This window comes from Pezoporus occidentalis, unplaced genomic scaffold (assembly GCF_034315485.1).
Source record: "Pezoporus occidentalis ecotype Australia unplaced genomic scaffold, CSIRO_AGI_Poc_V1 ctg158, whole genome shotgun sequence".
Taxonomy (NCBI): Eukaryota; Metazoa; Chordata; class Aves; order Psittaciformes; family Psittacidae; genus Pezoporus; species Pezoporus occidentalis.
Genome location: NW_026913404.1, coordinates 632,835 through 654,102, shown reverse-complemented (window position 1 = coordinate 654,102; position 21,268 = coordinate 632,835). Strand labels below are relative to the sequence as shown.

The following is a 21,268-nucleotide window of genomic DNA, read 5'->3' as shown; positions in this document are numbered from 1 at the left end:
AATAAAACTTCAGTCAGATTTACAGGCCAAAAAGATCATTTACTCTGTTCTGTTTCCCACAGTACTGAGATGACAATGCTTGGCCTTATTCTTCATATCATATAGCCATTTGATTGCAGACATCAAATACATTTAGAGCTAGACAACACAGTTCAAGTCACTTCCTGCCCCCCCTGCCCCCCCCCCCCCCCCCCCCCCCCAAATCCCCCCAAACCATGATGGAATAGAAATTTAATATTTTGTTCAAAGACGACTGCTACGGCAAACAGGTCTTCTTGTAGTGGTGCCTGTCACTCCAAGAGCTGGTAACACCCTCAGTAATTATCTTTAAACTGGAAAAACTTAGGAGTCTCTATAGAATCTTCCAGCTGTCTCAGAGAAAAATACAGACAGTAAACCTAGCAGGAGCACTTGATAAGGAAATATTGCTCACTTTTACAAACTGAAATGAAATGACTGAGGTGCCCAGACTGTTATTAATGTACAAAAATGTAGTTACTTTGCAAAGATTTCTGCTTTAAATAACACACTATTGGCATTTAAGAGAAGACCTACGGAAAATAAATAGTAACTGTAGAGCTTCTAAAACTTCTACATGCATGTGAACAGTTACAGACCACACTAGTGACAACACATTATTTGCCCTTAGGAAGGAGAAGACAGCCTAGAGAAAAAAAAACTCAGGGGAAACCTTATCACCCTGTTCCAGTATTTAAAGGGTGGAAAAGACAAAGGGTAATGGACATAAGTAATTCCCGAGGAGAAATTTTTCACACTGACAATGATCAGCCATTGGAATAATCTCCCCAGGGAGGTGGCAGATTCCCCAGTGCTGGACACTTTTAAGACCTGGCTGGAGAGGGTGTTGGGACATCTAGTCTAGGTCATGATGTGCCTAGAAAGGTTGGGCCAGATGATCCTTGAGGTCCTTGGAAACCTGGGGTTCTACGATTCTGTGATAAACAGAAGGTATGACTCTGCTCCTGTGTAGAACGTTTATATCCTGCACTCCGAGTACTCAATATTTACATAGTATTAATATAGCTGCATGTTATGCAACAATACATGAAAGCACTTTAACCCTTTTACTCAATCTAATTTTACAATTAACCAGTCACTAGCCATTTCCTTGTCAAAGAGCAACACTGAACACTGCCTACATGAAGGCTTATTTGTACAAGCCTTTTCAGTTCTATTTAAGAAATATTAAATGTGTAGACGTATTAAAAAAACTAACATGCTTACTGATATCCTTTGTCCATTTTCTCATAGTATATTTTAGGATTTTTTAGGTTTTTGGTTGGCTCTTCAGCCTCCAAGGAGAAAACTCTTCCAGTCTCCTCTAGCTCTTACAATATTTAACAACGTATCATTCTCCAGGCTGTTCTAGGAGCAGTTTTCCAGTGCTTCCAGCCTCGGCTTTCAGAATTCCTTTGCATTGGTGGTAGCATGGCTGAACAGGCACATATTGGTTCCACAGTCCTTTGCAGTGTGTTTAATAGTCACCATGTCAGGTTACTAATTCTATGTTCCATTTCATGTAAATATTCTGCATATGGAAATGGAGTGCTTTATCCATTGATACACTGAGATTTCACAGATTGCCTGAGTCATAAAACAGCCTATGGGAGGTAAAGAGACTTCAATTTCAAAACACAGTGATAATTTCAGTTCTTGCAGAGGGAAACAAGCTGAAATCTATTTGCCAAAATGAGCAATGGAGATCTAAATACTGATCACAGTTCACAAATGTACCTTAGACTGAATGCCTACATTTGATATTGTACTGTTTTCAATTCACAGCAGTATTTTCATTCCAACCACTTATTCCTATTATTATTTCCTAAAGGAAATATGCACATAACTAAAAACTGTTTGTAGTGGAAACATAAAACATTTTTCAAAGAGTTCTGGATGCAATAGTACAGCTGTGTTTATGTGTGTTAAGTTTTTCAGGAAAGAATTTAAGGAACAAAAAAGTGTTTGATTTATTTAACACTGAGTAAGCATTTTAGTAAATAGAAATAAATGAGAATGTGGTAGCCACAGTTAAATTTACTGTGCCTCAATTGAAACTGTTGAAGCATGCATGGGAAGGAAAGAAGGGAACTACCTTTATTAAAGAAACTGGAATTCAGAACATAGCACAATTCTGTCTCACCTGAGCTCCTGTATAAGCAAAACAAAAAAAGCAAATACAGAACTTACCAAATTCCTTATTTAAAATAAGAAAACATCTACACTAGATTAAAAAGCACCCATTGATAGAAAATCTTCTATATCGGTCTGAGCGTATGTTTTGGGAAGACAGAAGAAGAAAATCTGCTTTTTAAGATACTGGAACACATCTGTAAAAAGCATCAAGCTCTTGCTCATAACATACATACCCTCAGATTAAGTATCATACACACAAAAAGAAACAGATACAATCTCTCCTAAAAACAAAGACCTGTATTTGTGCACTCATCAAGTCTTTGAAAATTAGCAGACTGTAACTGGGAATCTTCACATAACACTGCATCCTTTTTTTTTTTGCCATGAAAAATAGTACACTTTCCTCAGAAAGGTACTACCTTCTACTATTACTTACTGACTTATTTTATATATTAGAGTAGTAATTTTAGAAGCATCTCTTTTACAGATTTTCCTTCTAAAGTGAAAAAATAGCTCCACCTTGCTAACTTTAGAGTAGTACTAGTATGGAAATGTGTTAAAATTGAGCACCATTGTATTCTTCAGTCTTTTATAAACTCAGTTTCTTAAAGCATGCATAGGTGCTATTTAAGGTTTTAAGATAAGCTAAATCAAATTTAGATTTTCAGTATGAGCAATCAGCATATTACCACTGTCATCACCAGTGCTTAAAAATGTTTTCCAGGGTAGTTGTAAGGAAAATAAGTATTGTTAAAACTGTCAGTCTAAAATACTGTTTCATATTTAGTCCAATTCTTCTCTTGCCACCCCGCAAAAAAGCAAAGCATAAAACCACTAAAGGGTACTAAATAAGTGATCCTGCCAGTGAATCCTGATTTTAATTCAGGCTCACCCTTTATCAGACACTTATTCTCCTAAGTCTGTAAATGTGGTGCTCATTTCTGTACATGTCACTTTGTTTTTTAACAACTGGACTATGTTTACATATACACATAGCTTATAGATTAATACATTTGTATGATGAAGGCCTTTGAATGGGATCGTGGTAACAACATTTGGTGTTTTGTATCTAATGTACAACACATATATCACATTAGCATAGGCTGGCTGGCTAGAGTGGGAGGTTTGCAGACAAGCCTCAAGAAACTTCCTGACAGGATGGTTTTGCTGACATGTGAGGAGATGATGAACAGGAAGAAAAGGTTATTTTGTTCAACCTACTAAGCACTTACCCCAGATTTCATGTTGGACATGAAATGGTCAATTAGGTATCAAATTCCTGTTCTTGGATAGAACTGAAACTAAAAGAATGGGTCACCATGCATAATCGCAAATGATTCCTAATGTAAGAAATTATTAGTAAGATGTTATAGACACTTGAGAACACCTTAAGAGTTGCACCCTCTGATACTGAAGAACTTAATTCAATTAGGAAACCTGGCAGTGTCCTAATTGAAGTACTTAAAATAGTGATCTGTTTTAGGAGAATGGAATATTCAACATCTCAAGCATTTACTCCCTAAAATTTACCAATACAAACACTTCCAATTAATTTTTTCACAGACTAATCATTTAGTATTACCATAAACATTCCTTAATCTGTTTTAGTAACAATTACTTTAAAAACATAGGCTAGTATGGTACAATCTAGCAGAAGGGGTTATTAGACTACATGCAAGGGACTCCAGTAACATCAAGGTGAAGTTCTCTGGTAAATCCCCTCTTTGTAACACTGCATTATTAGTTGAAAACAATACACTCATCAAGGACCACACAACTGAACTATTGTTTTCACTTTCAGCAGTTCTACACTACTGTAGTAAAAAATCTCTATTGATCACTAGTCATTTTTCAACAGAACATTATAACTGAAATTAAATCCAACATGAGATAATTAAAATGGAAGGCTGAAGTGGGACAATTTTAAATTATTGTGGAATTGTTAGCAAATATATATCAGTTATTTATTGTGAATGTGACAAGCAACTTCCCCTATCACAAAAAAAAAATCTAAATGGCAGACTCAGACATGCACACTGTACATGCTCAGAGCAGGCTTATTTTTGAAGGGTAAGAAGCAGCCCACAATGAAGACATCTAACTTCTAACTAAAAAAAAAAATAAAAAAAAAGGTAAACTGAGAATAGACACGAACTAAACGTGTTCAGCCTTCTCTGAACATTCTAAGTTTGAAATCATATTTAAAAAAGACATTCAAGGTAAAGTATATATATGTGCATACATATGAACATTTACACTCATTACTAAGAGAAAATTATTCACAAAGTCTCTCGAATCAAACAAAATAGTTCTTCTTAGAACTTTAACAGTGCAATTTTTTTTGAGGCTTGTATAAGGAACTGGTAACTTCAAGGGCTGATTCTGAAGCAATCAACTTTAACACAAACGTATTTTCACTCATTGATAGGTTGTAAACAGATCACCAATTAGGGTGCAGCTGGCTTGGCATGGCCACAACCTCCAGATTTTCGTGTTCAACTGCCTACTAACGTCAGCCACATCATATAGGGTCACTCTGGCAATAAACCGGAAAATTGTTCGCAAGAACTTGCAGTCTGCAGACTGCTCATGTACAAATACACTCTCAGTCATTTTTAAGAAATCAACATAAAGGCAGGGAAATCTATACAGTTTGGCTGAATGTTTTCTATATTCCATTTACGAACAGATGAATTCCATGAGCTCCTCATGAGCTGGGACCAACCCATGTTCTGCCACAGTGCTCATGAAAGGACACGGCTGACAATAACTGCTTCGCTGGAAAAAGAATACTTCTTTTTAAAGGAGCTTTCCACGTATCTATTAAAGCAAAAAGAACATCTTAATTATGAGTATATTGACTCTATAAATCCCAGCCTAACCCACCAGCTATTGCTCTTCATCTCTGGAAAGCACACAGGGAAGGTTAGTTCAGTGTAAGTTTAAAGTTACAAAAGTGCAATATAGACAAGTGTTTATTCATTTACTGAATGTACTGTGGAGTGACTTGAGGAATCTTCTTCAATGTACACATCTGGTCAGCTGGCAAGTCTCAATGCTTCAGAAGCCAAGAACTTTTGATTATCAGGAGTCTTCTTGTGTATGATCTGAAGCTCAACTGCAGAGGACATTTTTGTCTGTGTTACGTTTACCATGATTTAAAGATAGAGAACACATCCAGAGTACCAGACATTTTCTGGCACCATGACAGAACTCAACAGTTTAAAGAAAGAAAGAGTTGTAACCTTTACTATTCCCCAGAACCATCACAGGTTTTAGCTTTCTACCTCTTGGTTTCTCCACTGGATGGATAGTTGAATTTAGTCTTCCAGCTGAATCGCTTGAAGCCTTTAGCTTTTTGTTCCAAACCATAAGCTCAACCCTGATACCAAGAATAGACTGTTGCACGCCCAGCAATCTTAATTTTATATGGGATAGTTCATTCTCCCTTAGTCTACGTTTCTCTTACCTATCCCTGTTCAAATCCATGCTACAGGGCCACTCATGCTCTTCCCTTTACATTACATTACCTTTTTCTCCCTATATCTTGTCTACCAGCAACTTACTATAAACTGTGCTGATCAACCCCCAGGCTGCTGCAGCCCCTGCCCCACACAGCCCGCCCTGCCCTGGCTCCTCACGGTCTCCAGTCCAGCCCAGCCCACCTCCTGCCCGGCGCTGTGGGAAGTGGGGAGGCCATTCCACACTGCTCACCAGAGAAAGGCTAAAGGGTGGGTGCAGGTCCTGCTGCCTGAGCTGGTTTGGCCCTGACCAGATACAGCTCTGCAGGACACTGATCTAGGTGTAGCCATCGCTGCTACCCCAAGTGGAAAGCAGAACAGATCTATAATGAACAGATCTGTGTCCCCCCCCCCACCACCACGCTCTCAGGGACAAACAGGAATGAAGAAAGTAATTAGAAAAAGTAATTCAATCAAAGTATTACACAAATGCTTCTGACTTTTTATCAGGCCAAAACAGCCTCTCAGCAACTTCCTATCTCCACAGCAAAAGAGCCAGAAATGCCTTACCGTACCTCTGGAGTCAAGTAATAGTACATAAAACCCCCAGAGAGCATGACCCAGGAAACTCCACAGCCATGAAGACTAGTGATGACAGCTTTGTTTTCCAGAAACAAACGCTGTAAAGAGCTAAATTCTATGCACATATTTTAAACATACATTAGGAAACAAATGTGGATCTAATTTAAGAAGCTACATTCTTTCCCTTCTAGAATTAATGATTCCATCTAGAACAAAGGGAAGTGCACCAAACACCACAGAATAAGCAGGTTTGATGTGGTATGAATGGGGCCAGTTTCTTCCTAGCACACCACTGCGTCCTGTCCCCATCACTGGGCCCTGACAGTTCTCCACCCAAACATAGTATTGAAACACTCTATCTCACATCTGGTCATATTTTAGTACCTTACTGAGGTGTTAACTAGTAAAATCAAACACATAAGGACTACAAAACGGGAGAGCACTAGTTTCTTAAGTTGTTTTAATTAAGGTAGAGATAAATAACGTCTTGCTCCTCAAAATGACAATTCGTGAGGGGAAGGGGATAGAAATAGTGGCAGTATCGACTGACCTTTGTAGTTCAGAGAATGATATGCATGGCCTACTCTGAAAAAACAGGTTTGTATGGGATTATATTGCAGTGCAATTAGTATTTCTATTTTCCCTGCAGGCATGTAAGCAGTGTTCAAGATTGAAGTCAGTACCATGAAGATCCTAATGGCCTCAGGGTAAAGACTCCATGTGGATTCTCTATGACAGAGAGGGCCTCTGTGTATCTCTTGAGCAGCAGCTTCCTCACCCTTTAACCTATACTTCTGCCAATCCCTTTAAATACTTTTTGTATTGTTTTGACTCCCTCACAAATGAAGTTATGCCAGTTCTTTTGGATACAGTTAATAACGCCCCTGTCAACATTTGGATAGAACACCATGTTAATTACCTGGATTGTCTCCATAAGAAATGAGTATTTTGTACAACTTCTCTTTAAGTGTTGTATTTATTCTGAGAACTAAATTTGTAGTTTCTTTGTAGGTTTGGATACTCAAGATAAAAGTGATTTAAATATTTACTCCTAAGGTCATGAGTCCCAGAGAAGAAAAGTCTCTGGATCCTTGGCAGCAGAAGAGTTCAGTAACTAATTTTCCCTTGCATCACTAATAACACTCTCTTCTTTCCCACATTTTAGTGTGAGAATGTGATGATACGGCAGCTATTAAAAAAAAAAAAACAAAACCCACCAAAACAACTTAATTATACTACTTCTGGTAGTATTCCAAGGTTAGAAATAAAACATGTCACGTTTAATGTCTTTAAATTATTTTTCCCTTTGCAATGAAGGTTCAAGATAGCTCTCAAAATCATTTAAAACCCCACAAATTTTGGCATACCTTCAAAACAGGTTATTGCATTGCTCAAATGACAGTGGTTCCCATTCTACTGTAAATACAATCTGATGAAGACTTCTTAATATTCCACTTTTCCACAGCAATGGTTTTGATCTTGCTGATTTGTAGAACTGGCTTCTTCCCCCCCCCCCCTTCCAAGGGAAATGTATAGTGATTTAAATCTTAAGACAACAGGCTTGCTTTTCTTGGTTACACTTCACAAATATCTTGAAAGTCATCCATGGAAAAAAAGCTAATGACAGGCTGACAAAAAAACAGTTATATTACAAAAGAAAAAAAAAAAAAAGAGTTCACTTAAAATATTTCATAAACTAATAAATAAAACCAAAACAGTTCCTAAGAAAATGTCTTTAATTTTTTCATTTTATGGAAATACATCTTTTGTTTTTATTTCCTTGATACAAAAATGTTAAATATCAAACATTTTCTTAAATCTACCAATGCAGATCCTTTTTTAAACAAATAAAGGGCTGGTGCAGTTAGCAGGTTTGTCACAGGTACCAAAAAATATTTTTACAAAAACCCCACAAGCTGGGGAAGAAGGAGGGAAGAAACATTAATTCCATATATTGAGGAAATCAATGTTTGATAAACTTGGAAGTTTCAGGGTTTTGAAAGGGTAAGGTATCTGGTAAAGCTGGTATTAAGATGAGTACTACTGAACAGGGGGTACAGAATGGAAAACAAACCAAAATTTCCAGATAAAGTAACTGGTAGAAAGCAGTATGTGAAACTGCAGGTCTACCTGTTTTAGGAAAACCAATAGCATACTGATATTGCCTTAAGAATAGCCAATGATGAGGACATTTGTGGTAACAAATCACCTCAAGCACAGGAAACAACCTAGCACAAAATCATAGAGTGCCAGTACTTTTTGTACATTTTATAGCTAACATGCCAAAGTAGGTGACCAAAATACATTTAGTCTTGCTTCTTAAACCTAACATTTACGACAGCAAGGATTTCACGTGATCAACGAGTCGTATACTAGTTAATATACACACAGGTAAAATTGACAGTGATTGTTCAGTAAACAGTTTAAAATAATTAAACTGATTTTCAGGACACATACTGCTTTGTTAACACCACTTTATTTAAATAAAGTATGGCTTCCAAGAGGTGTATTCTTGCAACTGCTTTCAATCAATTCCACTTGTTAAGGCAGTCGTTTCCTACCACGTTTCAGGGACTTCAAAAATTCCAGTGGAACTAGTTGTGAGGCTTCCTAAAAGACAGAGTTGCAGAGCAATATATTAAAGACTTCAATATACAAACACTGAGAGCAATAAATATCAAACCAAGAGTATTTTTTTTTCTGTCAGAGTGTACATTTTCTGCTCTTGAGCAAGGCTCTAAATACCTTACTGGCAAGTCAATATTTACAAAGGGCAACCAAGAGACTTTACAAGTAGGTACTTTAAAAAAAAGTTAATTTTAAGTTTCTTACCCAAATGGTAAATACTGTATTTTGCAATTAATGAATTTTTAATCCAAGTAATTTTGGTTTTGCAATAACTGGGATGATAAAGTTAAACAATACTCTTTCCCCAAGTCTACTTGCAGCCATTCTTGTTTAAGGAATACAGTGAAGAATATCTCCTGTCCACATTAACTGGAGAAGAAAGATGAACAGGGATAATATATATTTCCATAATTCCAAATACATAGCACAAATTTTAATACCTGGAACTACAGTAGACAGTCTTGTCCTTTTACACATGCTTGCATGGCCCAATTGCCCTACTGAATTACAAAAACAGTGATTTCCAAGCACAGCTTTTGAATTGGCTGAGAAAGATTTTACTCTCCCGAATCAGAAGAAATGATGCTTGGTATACAATATCACTTTCTGGATAAAAATGACTAGAGTAGATACTGAAATAAAGTTTTAACTCAATATTTGAATATACTTCAATACAGTCAGTGCTCCACATGACCAATAATTAAGATATGATTTTTTTTACTAGTCTAATTTCTGCAAGAAATTACAAACAGAGTTTGAAACAGAATCAACATTAGATATTATCAATGAAAAGAAAATCTTTTGATGTTTAAATTCATGTGACCTAAGGTTATTTAATTACTTTGGTTTTGTACAGGCTGCAGTAACTTACACAAGGCATCAAAAATATCAGGTGAACCAGTCATCTGACTGTCACCTGCCTTTGTTCAGTCAGACATACAGTACAAAGTACTTTTGCTAAAAAAAAAATTAAAAAGATTATATAGGTATTAAACTCTGCAATATCAACCCTACGTGAAAATTCTTCAACCAAATAAAGAACACTAAAGGATATGATTACAAACACCACACAGAACACTGCATATACTAATATATACATCAGTTTTTAGAAGAAAGAAAAAGGTTATTTGGGTTTATCATCTCTATTAGAAACACTATTTATTGTTCAAGCATTATACTGTGAGTTCTATATCAGATTAATGAAAAAAGAAAATTTATAAAATGGAAGAAAAAAAAAATCATATCACCTGGCAAATTCACAAGTTCACACTTTTACAAGAAAAACAATACTATTACTTTTCAAAATCTCCATCTCCTGAAAGTGAGCTCCTCTAGCAGCCCATGAAATGTGAATGATTTGCTCACAGTCCAGCAAGCCCTTCAAATAAGCAAAGGCATACTCGGAGCATGAGGTAGACTGCAAGAAATGTTAAGAATGACTATGACCACCTGTCCAAAATGTCTGGAAGACATTTTAAACACACTCACTCTTCATCAGCATCTTGCCAAGTGTTACCAGAAAAAAAACCACAAAGCCAAGTGATTCATAAATGCAAAGCACCCAGAAAGCTAACGGGCCTTTGCAAGCAGATCAGCACCAGTCTGGCAGCTTACTCCTTCATGGAGTTGTCTCAGAGTGAACACATTCTCAGGAAACGTTCCAGAGAGGAAAGGGTTTCAGTATAGTTGCAGCACGGTTATTTATACTAGGGGATATAAAACAGCAACTGGGTCAAACTGTACTCAACCTGAAACAGCCTGTTGCAAGAGGTGTGCCAAAGAAGTCGTGAGGGGCAGGCAGGTAGACTGTCAAGTTTTGGCTTAATTGTAGAGGCAAATAATATTCTGAACAGACTAAGAAGTTTTCTCAGCATACAGAAATACCCTGTCTCACAAATAACCATAAACAAGGGAAGTTAGTGTGATACTATCAGGGTATATAAAGTCCGAATTAAAAGGGCACATATATTAGCTTTCAGAACAGCAGGCAGGTTTATTAAAACTGGACTTATTTGCAAGCAACAGAGGTAGTCTAATGACACACATTTGGTGGGGCAAAATATGTTCATTGAAATACGCAATAACTCTATCCAATCAAGCTTAAAAGAAAATGTCCACCTTAAGTTAAACTTACATTTTGTGATGAAGTATTAGATTAACAGGGAAATCTATTCTAGAATCCTACTTCCAGAATTCCTTCAATTTTGATTATGATATGCAAGACATATTGGGTAACCGTAAGTAGAAGGTCACATAAAAAGAAAAAATATTAAGAATATCTAAAAATATTCAAAGAGCTTTATTTCAAGAAAGTAAGCAAGCAAGTAAGAAATCAACTACATCCTGCTTCCTTTGGCCAGTCTCAGGTGGGGCTGCAATAAGTTAAGACTTTCAAGAAGATAACTTCAATTCTTCTCAGGCCTAGAGTAGTTCCAAACAGAAGAGACAAACATGCACATGAACATTGCTCTTACCTGCTGGAACTTGTCCTGTCTTGATCTTTTTGAATTTTTTGGCTCTCTTCTTACCATCTGGGAGGGACTCTGCACAGGAGTCTGTCTGATCATATTCTGGATCTTGGCCTTCTCCCTCTTCCATATCATCAGAACTAGTTTCTTCCTGAATAGGACTCATGCTTCTTTTTCCCACTGTACTTGTACCTGTAAAACTGAAATGTAGAAGAAATACGATTATGAACAAGTCAAGAATAGCTATTACATAGGTACTAGTTGTTGTACATCTATTAAATGCTTATGAAGGTAATAGATTAAACTGTATTAAGTGGTGTACCATGAAATTACATTATCTGGAAGATCTGATTTAACTATAAAATTCCATAAATTGGCTATCTAATCCTGTCTTACGTAGATGAAGCTATTCATTCTTTGTACTACAGATGTCTCAGGCTTAGCTGCTACTCTGATGAGATCACTCAACTCAAATGTAATTAAAGCTGTTCTCTCTTCCCTGCTTAGTATTATTTTTTATTCTTTTAGTTATGAAAGCTTTTGTAAAGCATTTTCAATAGACACTGAGTTATACACAACTGTTAAGCTTCCAACACACATCTTGCTGATGAATGATTCTAGATTATAACTTCAACCTCTCCCCTGGAACTATATGCAGTTTTAAAAGCACGTCTATTATATATAGGTAGAGAAACCCATCAAGTTCCATATAACAAACTTTAAATCAGGCATTAAAGTTAAGAGTCCTGCCATCCAACAGGCTGGTAAAATAAACAGCATGAAAAATTGCACAATCATTTCACAGGTAGTATTTGAATGAGTAATACAGTATGAAGATTAACTTTGAGCTCCATTTCATTCAGAACACACTGAAAAAACACTGAACAAATTTTTTGTTTGACTGTCGTGCTACTGTCATGTTTCCTTGAAAGACAAATGACAATACTAAATCAAATTAGCACGAGTATAAGAAAGAATACAGCAGCAAAGGGGCTTATTAAAAAACTTATTGCAAACTCCTAGACGTGAATATCAGCTACTTAAACGTTTATTTTAATGCACTTCTAGAACAACCAATTAAACTTAGAAAACCTTTAGGTTTTCCATTAAGAACTACACAAAATTGCTGTATGCATCTAAGTCATGTTCTGTTCTTTTATTTAAATAAAAATGAATACCCAGTTACAGTGCAAAGCTTTACAAGCTGCTTTATTTTTTCTTTCTAATCAATAATAGTAGGGAATTCTGGTGTTTCAAGAAGATTTTAGCTAAAGGACTGTTAAATCTGACTGTGTAGTTTTGGCTTTGAAATGGAATTTTTTCAGCTGAACATTTTGCAATTTAAAACAGAGTCTTTCTGGGATGTCCAAAGGCAATAAACAAACATGAAACATATGATTATGCCTCTTGCTCTTATTTCAACTTTAGAAGCACAAACACCATTTACTTTGATGAATAGCTGGCTTTTCCTCCAAACATTCACACACAGAAGGCCTTCTTGCATGATTTCTTACAAATCATCATTTCAAATCACACCACAACTACCATCAGTAATAAGATGCAAGCCAAAAAGCTTGAGAGAACGGTTTATCGTACATACACACTTTAATACTGTAAAATAGGCAAAAACTAGGTTTGGAAAGAAAAAAAGTCTAGTAAAGAAAGAGCACTTGGAAAATTAAAAACTAATATTTAACAAACATATTGAACACGTTTATAAAAAATATATTAATTACTAAAACCAATATTTAACAAACATGCAAATAATTTTTAGAGATTTTTTTAAGAATTCTACTTTTAAGAAAGATATTCTGAAGAATATGTAAGAAAGAAAAGCTCAGGAGCCATAAATTATGATTCCAGGATTTCTGAGACATAATATAAGCACCTGGCTCTTAGTGGGGAACCTGCACCTGCTGTAGGGAGAAGCTCCCTTTTTGAAAGGACTTACGACTGAATTTAAATGTTTTCTACTTAGACTCTTGAGAAATTACTGCAAAAAAAGAGAAACAAGTTGTTGAACTGAAGGTGTGCATTTAGCCGTGTACCGAAGTACAAAATAAAAATTAATTTTAGGCCTTATTTTCTTCCTGCAGATAACTTAAGGAAGAAAACCACACCAAAAAAAAAAACAAACCAGCAGCTCAAAATCAAAAATATATTGATATTTTATAATCAAGGACTGTTGACTTCTTGTTTTCTCCCAAAATATTATTTTACATTTATTCATTCATTGTATGGATTCTAGATGGCTAGCGGTTGATACTAGTTATACCAGCTATTTTGGAATATGCCCATGTTTCTCTCTCAATTTCCTCACTGAGAAACAACAAGTGAAAGAACTGAACAAACTAATAGCTATCAATAACTGTCCAATTCAGATACATTTGTTCGGGATCCTCAGCTGTTTGAATAGCTGACCCATTTAGAGACAGAAGTTTCAAAACACACATGTAAAAGAGTATGCCTGGACAAAATAAAGTTAATAGCCAAGTTTTGGTGATGTTGGGGTTTGGTTTTTTTTTGGGGTGGGGGATTTGCGTTTGTTTTATGTTGTTTGGTTTTGTTTAGGTTTTAGGGTGGTGGTGGGGAACAGGATGCGATGGGGATGATGGGGACAACAGGTACAACAGGTGGGACACCAGAACAGCCCATCAGAAGAAAAGCCTATCATACATTAGCCAGTTAGCAAATCTACTTAGTGAACATAATACAGCTCTCACATCAGTCAGTGCTGGTTGCAGGTGGGGTTCCAAGCCTCTTGACTTATTTTAATGTTAGCACACAGGCAAACCTGATGAGGATGAATGCCATTAGAGGAAAGTGGTAGAAACAAACAAACAAAGAATCTATATTTTATTCTTGATTTCTATTACTATCAAATACCGTTGTAATCAACAAAGAATACAGTATTTTTCTTAAATTCCAGCAGTATGACTAGCAGCATTCGTATTAAACACAATCTGACGAATCAACAGGACGTGGAGGACTTGATATATCACTGTACTGCCAAAAAGAGCTCAGGCTTCAGCTGATTAAACTGCCCATGCACTTTGTAACATCATTACAGCTACCAAATAGCAGCAATCCGAATAGTATGGTAATTATTGTGAAAGAATCAGCAACAGGAGGGGGGACGGAACAATTGTGTTGATGCAACATTAAACATTTTCTGGTTTTGAAAAGTATGTCTTTCTTTCAAACGGACCACCTACTTTCATCACAAGAGAGAATCTTGAACTGGCCTGGATATATACAGACCTTTAACTCCAAGTAAATATAATTTAAATGAAAACATAAACCCTGTCTTCTCTTGCCACTTTGAACAACATGTGGGGGGAGGAGTTACTGACCTATCATAAAAATCAGCTATTTTGGCTTAAGAGCTAGTGAAATCACTTGAAATAACAATAGAACACTGTAATAATTTGCTTGCAATATTTATTGTGCATATCTTTGATGACATAGCTTTTCCCAATTCTTATACTTTGTTTAAAAATAAACCACTATGAACAACCATTTCTGTAAAAAAAAAAAAACCAAAAGAATCATTAGCAGAAATACATGAACATTTCAAAAATGAGATAAACTATATTCTCTCTGGAAAATAAAGGCATTCAAGGAAGCAGTGCTACAACAGCACCCTTACTTGACAGAAGACGTAGCACTCCTGTTTTTAGCTAGAACATTCGTAAGGCAAAATGATGTATCACTTTCCTGTACTTCTTACTAGAATATGTCTTTTGCCACGGGCCTTATTCTGTTTTACTCATTCCTAGATCACGATCAGGAAAATGAGAATAACTAAGTATAAGCAGAACAAGATACTTAGTTTTACATAGAACATACCTTACTTGATTTTTCATGCTATGGTGTAACACCATTTTGTTAAGGAAAAGATCTTAAATCCGTGCATTTAAGAGTCAAGGCAGAGCTAGCAGGCAGTTATTTGCTAAGCACTACATGGCATGGCAATACACAAGAGGCTACATTCAGTTTTGAAAGTGTGCTCCGAATAGTAAACTGCTTTAGAAAAGGGAATTTTATTAGGATCGTAGAATTGTTTAGATTGGAAAAGACCTTTAAGATCATTCAGTCCAAGCATTAACCCAGCATTGCCAAGTCCACCACTGTCCCTGAGTGCCAACATCGCATTTGACATCCTTCCCTGAGCAGCCTCTTCCAGCGCTTGACAATCCTTTTGAGCAAGAAATTTTTATGAATATCTAATCTAAACCTCCCCTGGTGCAACCTGAGGCCATTTCCTCTTGTCCTGTCACTTGTTACTTCAGAGAAGAGGCCAACCTCCACCTTGCTACAACCTCCTCTCCATTGTGAGCTCAGCCTCCTTTCCTCCAGGCTAAACCCCCTGGTTCCCTTACCCGGTCCTCACTACACTTGTGGTCCAGACCCTTCACCAGCTCCGCTGTCCTTTCTCTGGACCTGCTCCAGCACCTCAGTGTAGTGAGGGGCCCCGAACTGAACACAGGATTTGAGATGCGGCCTCACCGGTGCCCGGTACACAGGGGGATGATCACTGCCCTGGCCCTGCTGGCCACACTGCTGCTGATACAGACCAGGATGCCATTGGCCTTCTTGGCTGCCTGGGCAAAAGCTGCTCATGTTCAGCTCCATCAATCAGCACCCCAAGGTCCTTTTCCTCGAAGAGCTTTCCAGCTGCTCCTCCCCAAGCCTGTAGCATTGCATGGAGTTTTTGTGGCTCAAGTGCAGGTCCCAGCACTGAGCTGGGTTGAATCTCAGGTACAACTGGCCTCAGACCATCGACCTAGCTGGTCCAGATCCCTCTGCAGAGCCTTCTCTACCCTCAAGCAGACCAACACTCTGCCCCAGCTTGTTGCCACCTGCAACATTATTATGGGTGCACTTGATTCCCTTATCCAAATCATTGATAAAGACATTAAATAGAACTCGCTCCAGTACTAAGCCCTGGGGAACATCACTTGTGAACAGCCACACCAACTGGACTTAACTCCATTCACCACCACTCTTTGGGCTTGGCTGTCCATCCAGTTTTTATCCACTAAACAGCACTTCCATCCAGGCCATGAGCAGCCAGTTTCTCCAGGAGAATGCTGTGGGAAAAACAGTACCTTGTGACTGCTATTAATACTATTATACTACATTTTCTGAAAAGTAGTTCCTCTCTAATATGGGACTGCAGTTTTCTTAGTAAGACAGGAATTAAAGAATTTGTTAGATACTCATTGATCTGTCAATTTAAGACAGAAGTTCCTTACCAGAAATACCCAACAACTTCATTACTGAATGAAAAAGTAGCCAGGATATACTGTCAGCATGGAGAGGAACAGCTATTCTGCAGCTGTGCTCCCTGGCAGAAACTGATGCAGCAAGCTTATTAAATAATAAATAAATAAAGGATGTAGTAACATGAAGCTATTATAAGACATCAGCTGCTAGACACATCACAGTATTGAATGCTCAACTATGTATGATTCAAATTAATCTGGACACACATATACATGCACACAAATGTATTTGCCCTGATTGCTTTGTAAAAAATATTTGTATTAATATTTATTACATTTTATATAAAAATGGCCACATATAAAAATTAAATACGTATTTTTGAGATGTCTTTGTCAGGAAACAAAAGGAAAATGTTCATCTTGAGTGAACAGAAAGACCACAAGCTCTGCAGTTCCACAATATACCTCACCAGATTACATTTAAGAGAAAACATCTACTAAAGTTTAGATGACAAGAGAACACAAACTAACTAGTGACAAATACAAATAAAATTAAGAAAAACATGTCAAAAGACCTGCATGAAAGGGAATCTGGGATGGATCCAAATTACTTTATTAATGAAAAAATGAAGGAATAAAAATTCATGTAACATCAATAACAAAAGAAGTTCTAGCCAAGAAAATAAAGTCTGCTATCCAACACTATCAAAATACTGTTCATCTAAACCCAAGGCTGCTTCTTGTGGAATTTTACAACACTAGAAAAAATTGAATAAAAACTTTCAAGGACATTAAGTGCTTTGGCATACAAATCATTATGATGTATCCTAATTTTAAGGAAAAAATTCACCAAAAATTGTATTCAGCCATTTCCCAAATTACACATTTGTGGTTGGCCTCAAACTTTGAGAGATAACAACAAATCAGCTTTTCACATTTACTGTTTTCCAAAGTATATGTTAGAAGAATAAGTTGTCTATGGTTCAAACCATAAACTGCCACTCTTACCATCTGACTAGAATCTGAGGTACCCCAAAAACAATCTTCACTGAGAAAAGATACTTCCTCTAGTGGAAATTAATCTTAGGACTTGGTATTTCTTTGTAGTCTCAAGATGTAGTAAGCACTTTCAGATCATTTAATAGAGACTTAATTATAGACCTAAGCCTTAGCCATATGTAAACTACTGCCAGGACAATCTTCAGAGCTCCTCATCTCTTCACAGCATGCACTCCCAAGCTTTCTTAAGTACAATAGTTCAATTAAACTAACTTCATTTGATATGGATTTTTGTCACCAGTTCCTCCATATGATTTTTCGGGATCAAACATGTCTCCAACACATTTAGAATTCCCACCACAATACAAGTTATGAACATTTGACAGCTAGCCAAAATACACACCTGCATTTAATTTTGCAGAGTAGGCAAATCATAAGCTCATGTAAGTGAGAAGAACAGAACAAGTTCAGTATATTTGTTACACAACAGATAACATTTAAAGGAAAATATAGTAAAAGCTAGAACTTATCAAGGCATTCCCAAGAAAGGAACAGCAGAAAGACCTCAGTGTTGGTATTATGACCATCTCATTTGGTCTGTATCAGGAAAAAACAAAACCAAACACCAACCAACAAAAAGCCCCAAATTACCACCTTTCAGAAATGTAACTTATGCACTTCACTGAAATTCATTTTTATATAGAAAAAAAGGGGGTGGTGAGGAAAAGAGAGGAATGGTAATAACTTCATAGGTTAATTATACAATTATATTAACAGTAATATACGACCCTTCCCGTTCACAGCTACACAGATGACTATGAAGCCTCCTGTTACCATCATATCTCAAACCATTCCTTAGTCTGAGAGAGTTAAAAATGGAACCACACACAGCAACATACTGGACCAGAATCAAAACAGGCATCTCCTGACTTAATTTTGCCTTTCAATAATGAACTAAAGCCCTTTTCAAGTTTTACTCCAAAAGCTCAAAACCATGCAAGTGTCATCATTTGCCTTCCTGTTTCTGAAGCATAAGGATGAGTTCATCAGGACTGCTCAAGACAGTAATTCATACTCTTCTCTATGGCAGTATTATCAACATGGAAAGTCATTCAAAAACCAAGAGAGCCTTTACAAGGGTGTAAGATGACAGCTCAGTTTCCAGATGACACAGGACATTCAGAGGTGTTAAATAAATAGAGAAAATCATTCATTTATTTTGGTTATAAGACATGGTACTGCTACATCAAGCTCAGAAGCTCTGGTCTGACCTGCCCTCAAGATCCCAATGTTTTAAAAATTTGTCTGATCACATTTGTGATAAAGTTCCCTCTGCTCCTTCAGCTACAATCTTGTGACAGTCAATGTAGCACTACTGATGGACAGCAAACAAATATGTACATAACAAAAATTAAAGTTTCCTACTGCTTAAGAACTACGTGAAAATTGCTAGACTTCTAATAAAAACACGATAAAAATACAAGAGTTGACAATGCATGAAAAGTCTCACCTGTTAACACAGTAGTATCGACTCTGGGAAACATAAGATGTGCTCTGAGTTTTTAACCGCTTTCTCTCCATCTCCTTCCAACTATCTTCTGTACATTTTCTTTTTGCCCGTTTATCTTCATGTTTTTTCTCAACATATTCTGCGTATGTCTGGATCCTATAACTTTCGGCATACCTGCTGGTGTTTACAGCTATGGAGAAGAAAAGCGGTATTATACACAAAACACTCTTAAATGACAGCAAGCCCTCTCCTGTAAGAACTTACTTTGAAAAGCAGAAGGCAGTGAGCTATCTGTTCTGTTCATATAAACAACTCCCAGTTCCACTGTTAGTGATGTAGGAAATGCTATACTCTCCTAAATTCACACGGTACATTTCAATCAGATATTCAAAAATCTTCTTCTCCAAGTCAGACTTCATACAAAAAAGGGTTAAATCTACTTAAGACTTTTCTTTTAAATTAGAAACCATCAATTCTTCAGTTGTAACCTTCTTCCAGATTGCTTGTTGGCAAGAAGAGATTTCCTGGATTTTTTCCCTTTTAGTCTCACTACTTAACCCAGCAGGTTTATTTTGCAAGTCTGCCAGGAAAAGACGACATTTGCAAAGCCTTTGCCAAAACTGTTTGATTGCTGTGAAACATAAGCTTATTTGAGCTGCATTTTTGGTTGCACAAGGTATCTATGGAAGCAGCACTTAACTAATATCCAGCTGTTCCGTCCTTATATCTTTCTAATGTTCGGTCTCCATTTAACTATAAGAAACTGCAAGTTCAAGACAGAAGAATTTCTGTCAGTGCAAAATTAGAGTAATTTCAAAAATAAAAAACTTTCACTGCCTTCACTCAGCAACAATTTACCCACATTCCTTCAAGTCCCAGCATCTTCACAGCTCTCAGGCTTTATTCTGGCCTGAAGCCATCACTGTAACAGATGAATCAGCAGATTAAACTGACTGTCAACTCATGTCCTCTGCTGTTTTCAGCCTAACTCACTGAAAGGAAGTATTGTAAACCAACCAATAAACCATTCAAATATAAAACAAAACAAATAAACCCCATTGTTTTTCTTACTCTTAGGCTGCACACTTTAAAATGCCATAACTGTAGTGGAGACAAAATCCTGATTTTATTATGTATGTCCAATCTTTTTGTAAACATTTCAAATGTGTATCCAACTTTATGATTGTAGTTGGAGTGCTGTCATCTTGAAAACAGGTATGCTGTATTACCTCAAGCCCAAGCAGTGGAAATAGCAAGCTCCAATAAAGTGATGAAGATGGGTGTATTTGTGTTGGCTATTTTCCTTTTTCAAAATAGATCATCTATTCTGCACATTGGCTATGCTACTGTGAAATTAATTACCTGTAATACTAATCATGGCATACAGATGATGCTGATCCTGCTGTGTAAAGCCTTTCAAATGTACATAAAACTATGCAACAGTGATGCATATTTAACTTCAAACCTGCAATTATGATTGATAGTCTCACGAGATCGCTGAACTAACTAAAGAGATATTACGCATTTCTCCTTTCACACCCTTTATATTTGTTTTGAACTGCAGAGTTACAGGATATCTTTGTAAGAATTAGAAGCATATTTACTGCCCATGAAGTTATGGTGCAGGCATCATGAATGAATTAATAACGCTCCCTGGAGTTACTGCGTGCCAGCCGACATTCCTCAGGGTAAAATTTGTTTAGTTAAACTCAAGCATGATTTTACTTGCTAAAAATCAAGCACATAGTTACCATGGATCATTCAATAAACAGTGATTTGTTAAAACACAATAAGCATTTCACATCGTTTGTTTCACTGTAAACTAAGAGCCAAAGTTATGGCTCTTCATTTAATTCCCTGACAAACCCAGCCTGATTTAAGAGGAGGGGGAGGGATTAAAAATAATTTTTATGTAGCCTAAAGATAACTGTAAAATAAATCTGTGTAATAGTCAAAATTTTTGAACAAACACAACTCTGCTTTCTTAAATAAGGCCAGCATTTTCTAGCAATCCATTCATATTAAACATACACAAATATACACATGTATATATATGTGTATATATTTAATATGAAAAGTTTTAGGCTAAATATATCGCTGCATGCACTGAACAACTGAAATGAAGGCATACGGAGAATTCTAAAGAGCCACACAGATAAATAAATCTTGCATGCTCTTGAACTGAGGATCAGCTCCCTGTAAAAGTTTAAAATACATTTTCCCTGCTGCTTTTTTTTT

At 36.6% G+C, this 21,268-nt stretch overlaps 1 protein-coding gene across 4 annotated transcripts in view; it reads right to left on the bottom strand.

Annotated features, from left to right (window-relative positions):
* Positions 1 to 8,654: 8,654 nt before the first annotated feature.
* The window catches only part of PARN (poly(A)-specific ribonuclease), a 59,725-nt gene continuing 47,111 nt past the window's right edge, over positions 8,655 to 21,268 (bottom strand). For all 4 annotated transcript variants that reach the window (XM_062611854.1, XM_062611857.1, XM_062611856.1 and 1 more), the window contains 3 exons: positions 19,031 to 19,220; positions 11,300 to 11,493; positions 8,655 to 8,807 (listed from right to left, as the gene is read on the bottom strand). In XM_062611854.1, coding sequence (XP_062467838.1) covers positions 8,755 to 8,807; positions 11,300 to 11,493; positions 19,031 to 19,220 — 437 coding nt within the window. In that variant the 3' untranslated portion in view covers positions 8,655 to 8,754. The remainder of the gene's footprint in view (positions 8,808 to 11,299; positions 11,494 to 19,030; positions 19,221 to 21,268) is intronic.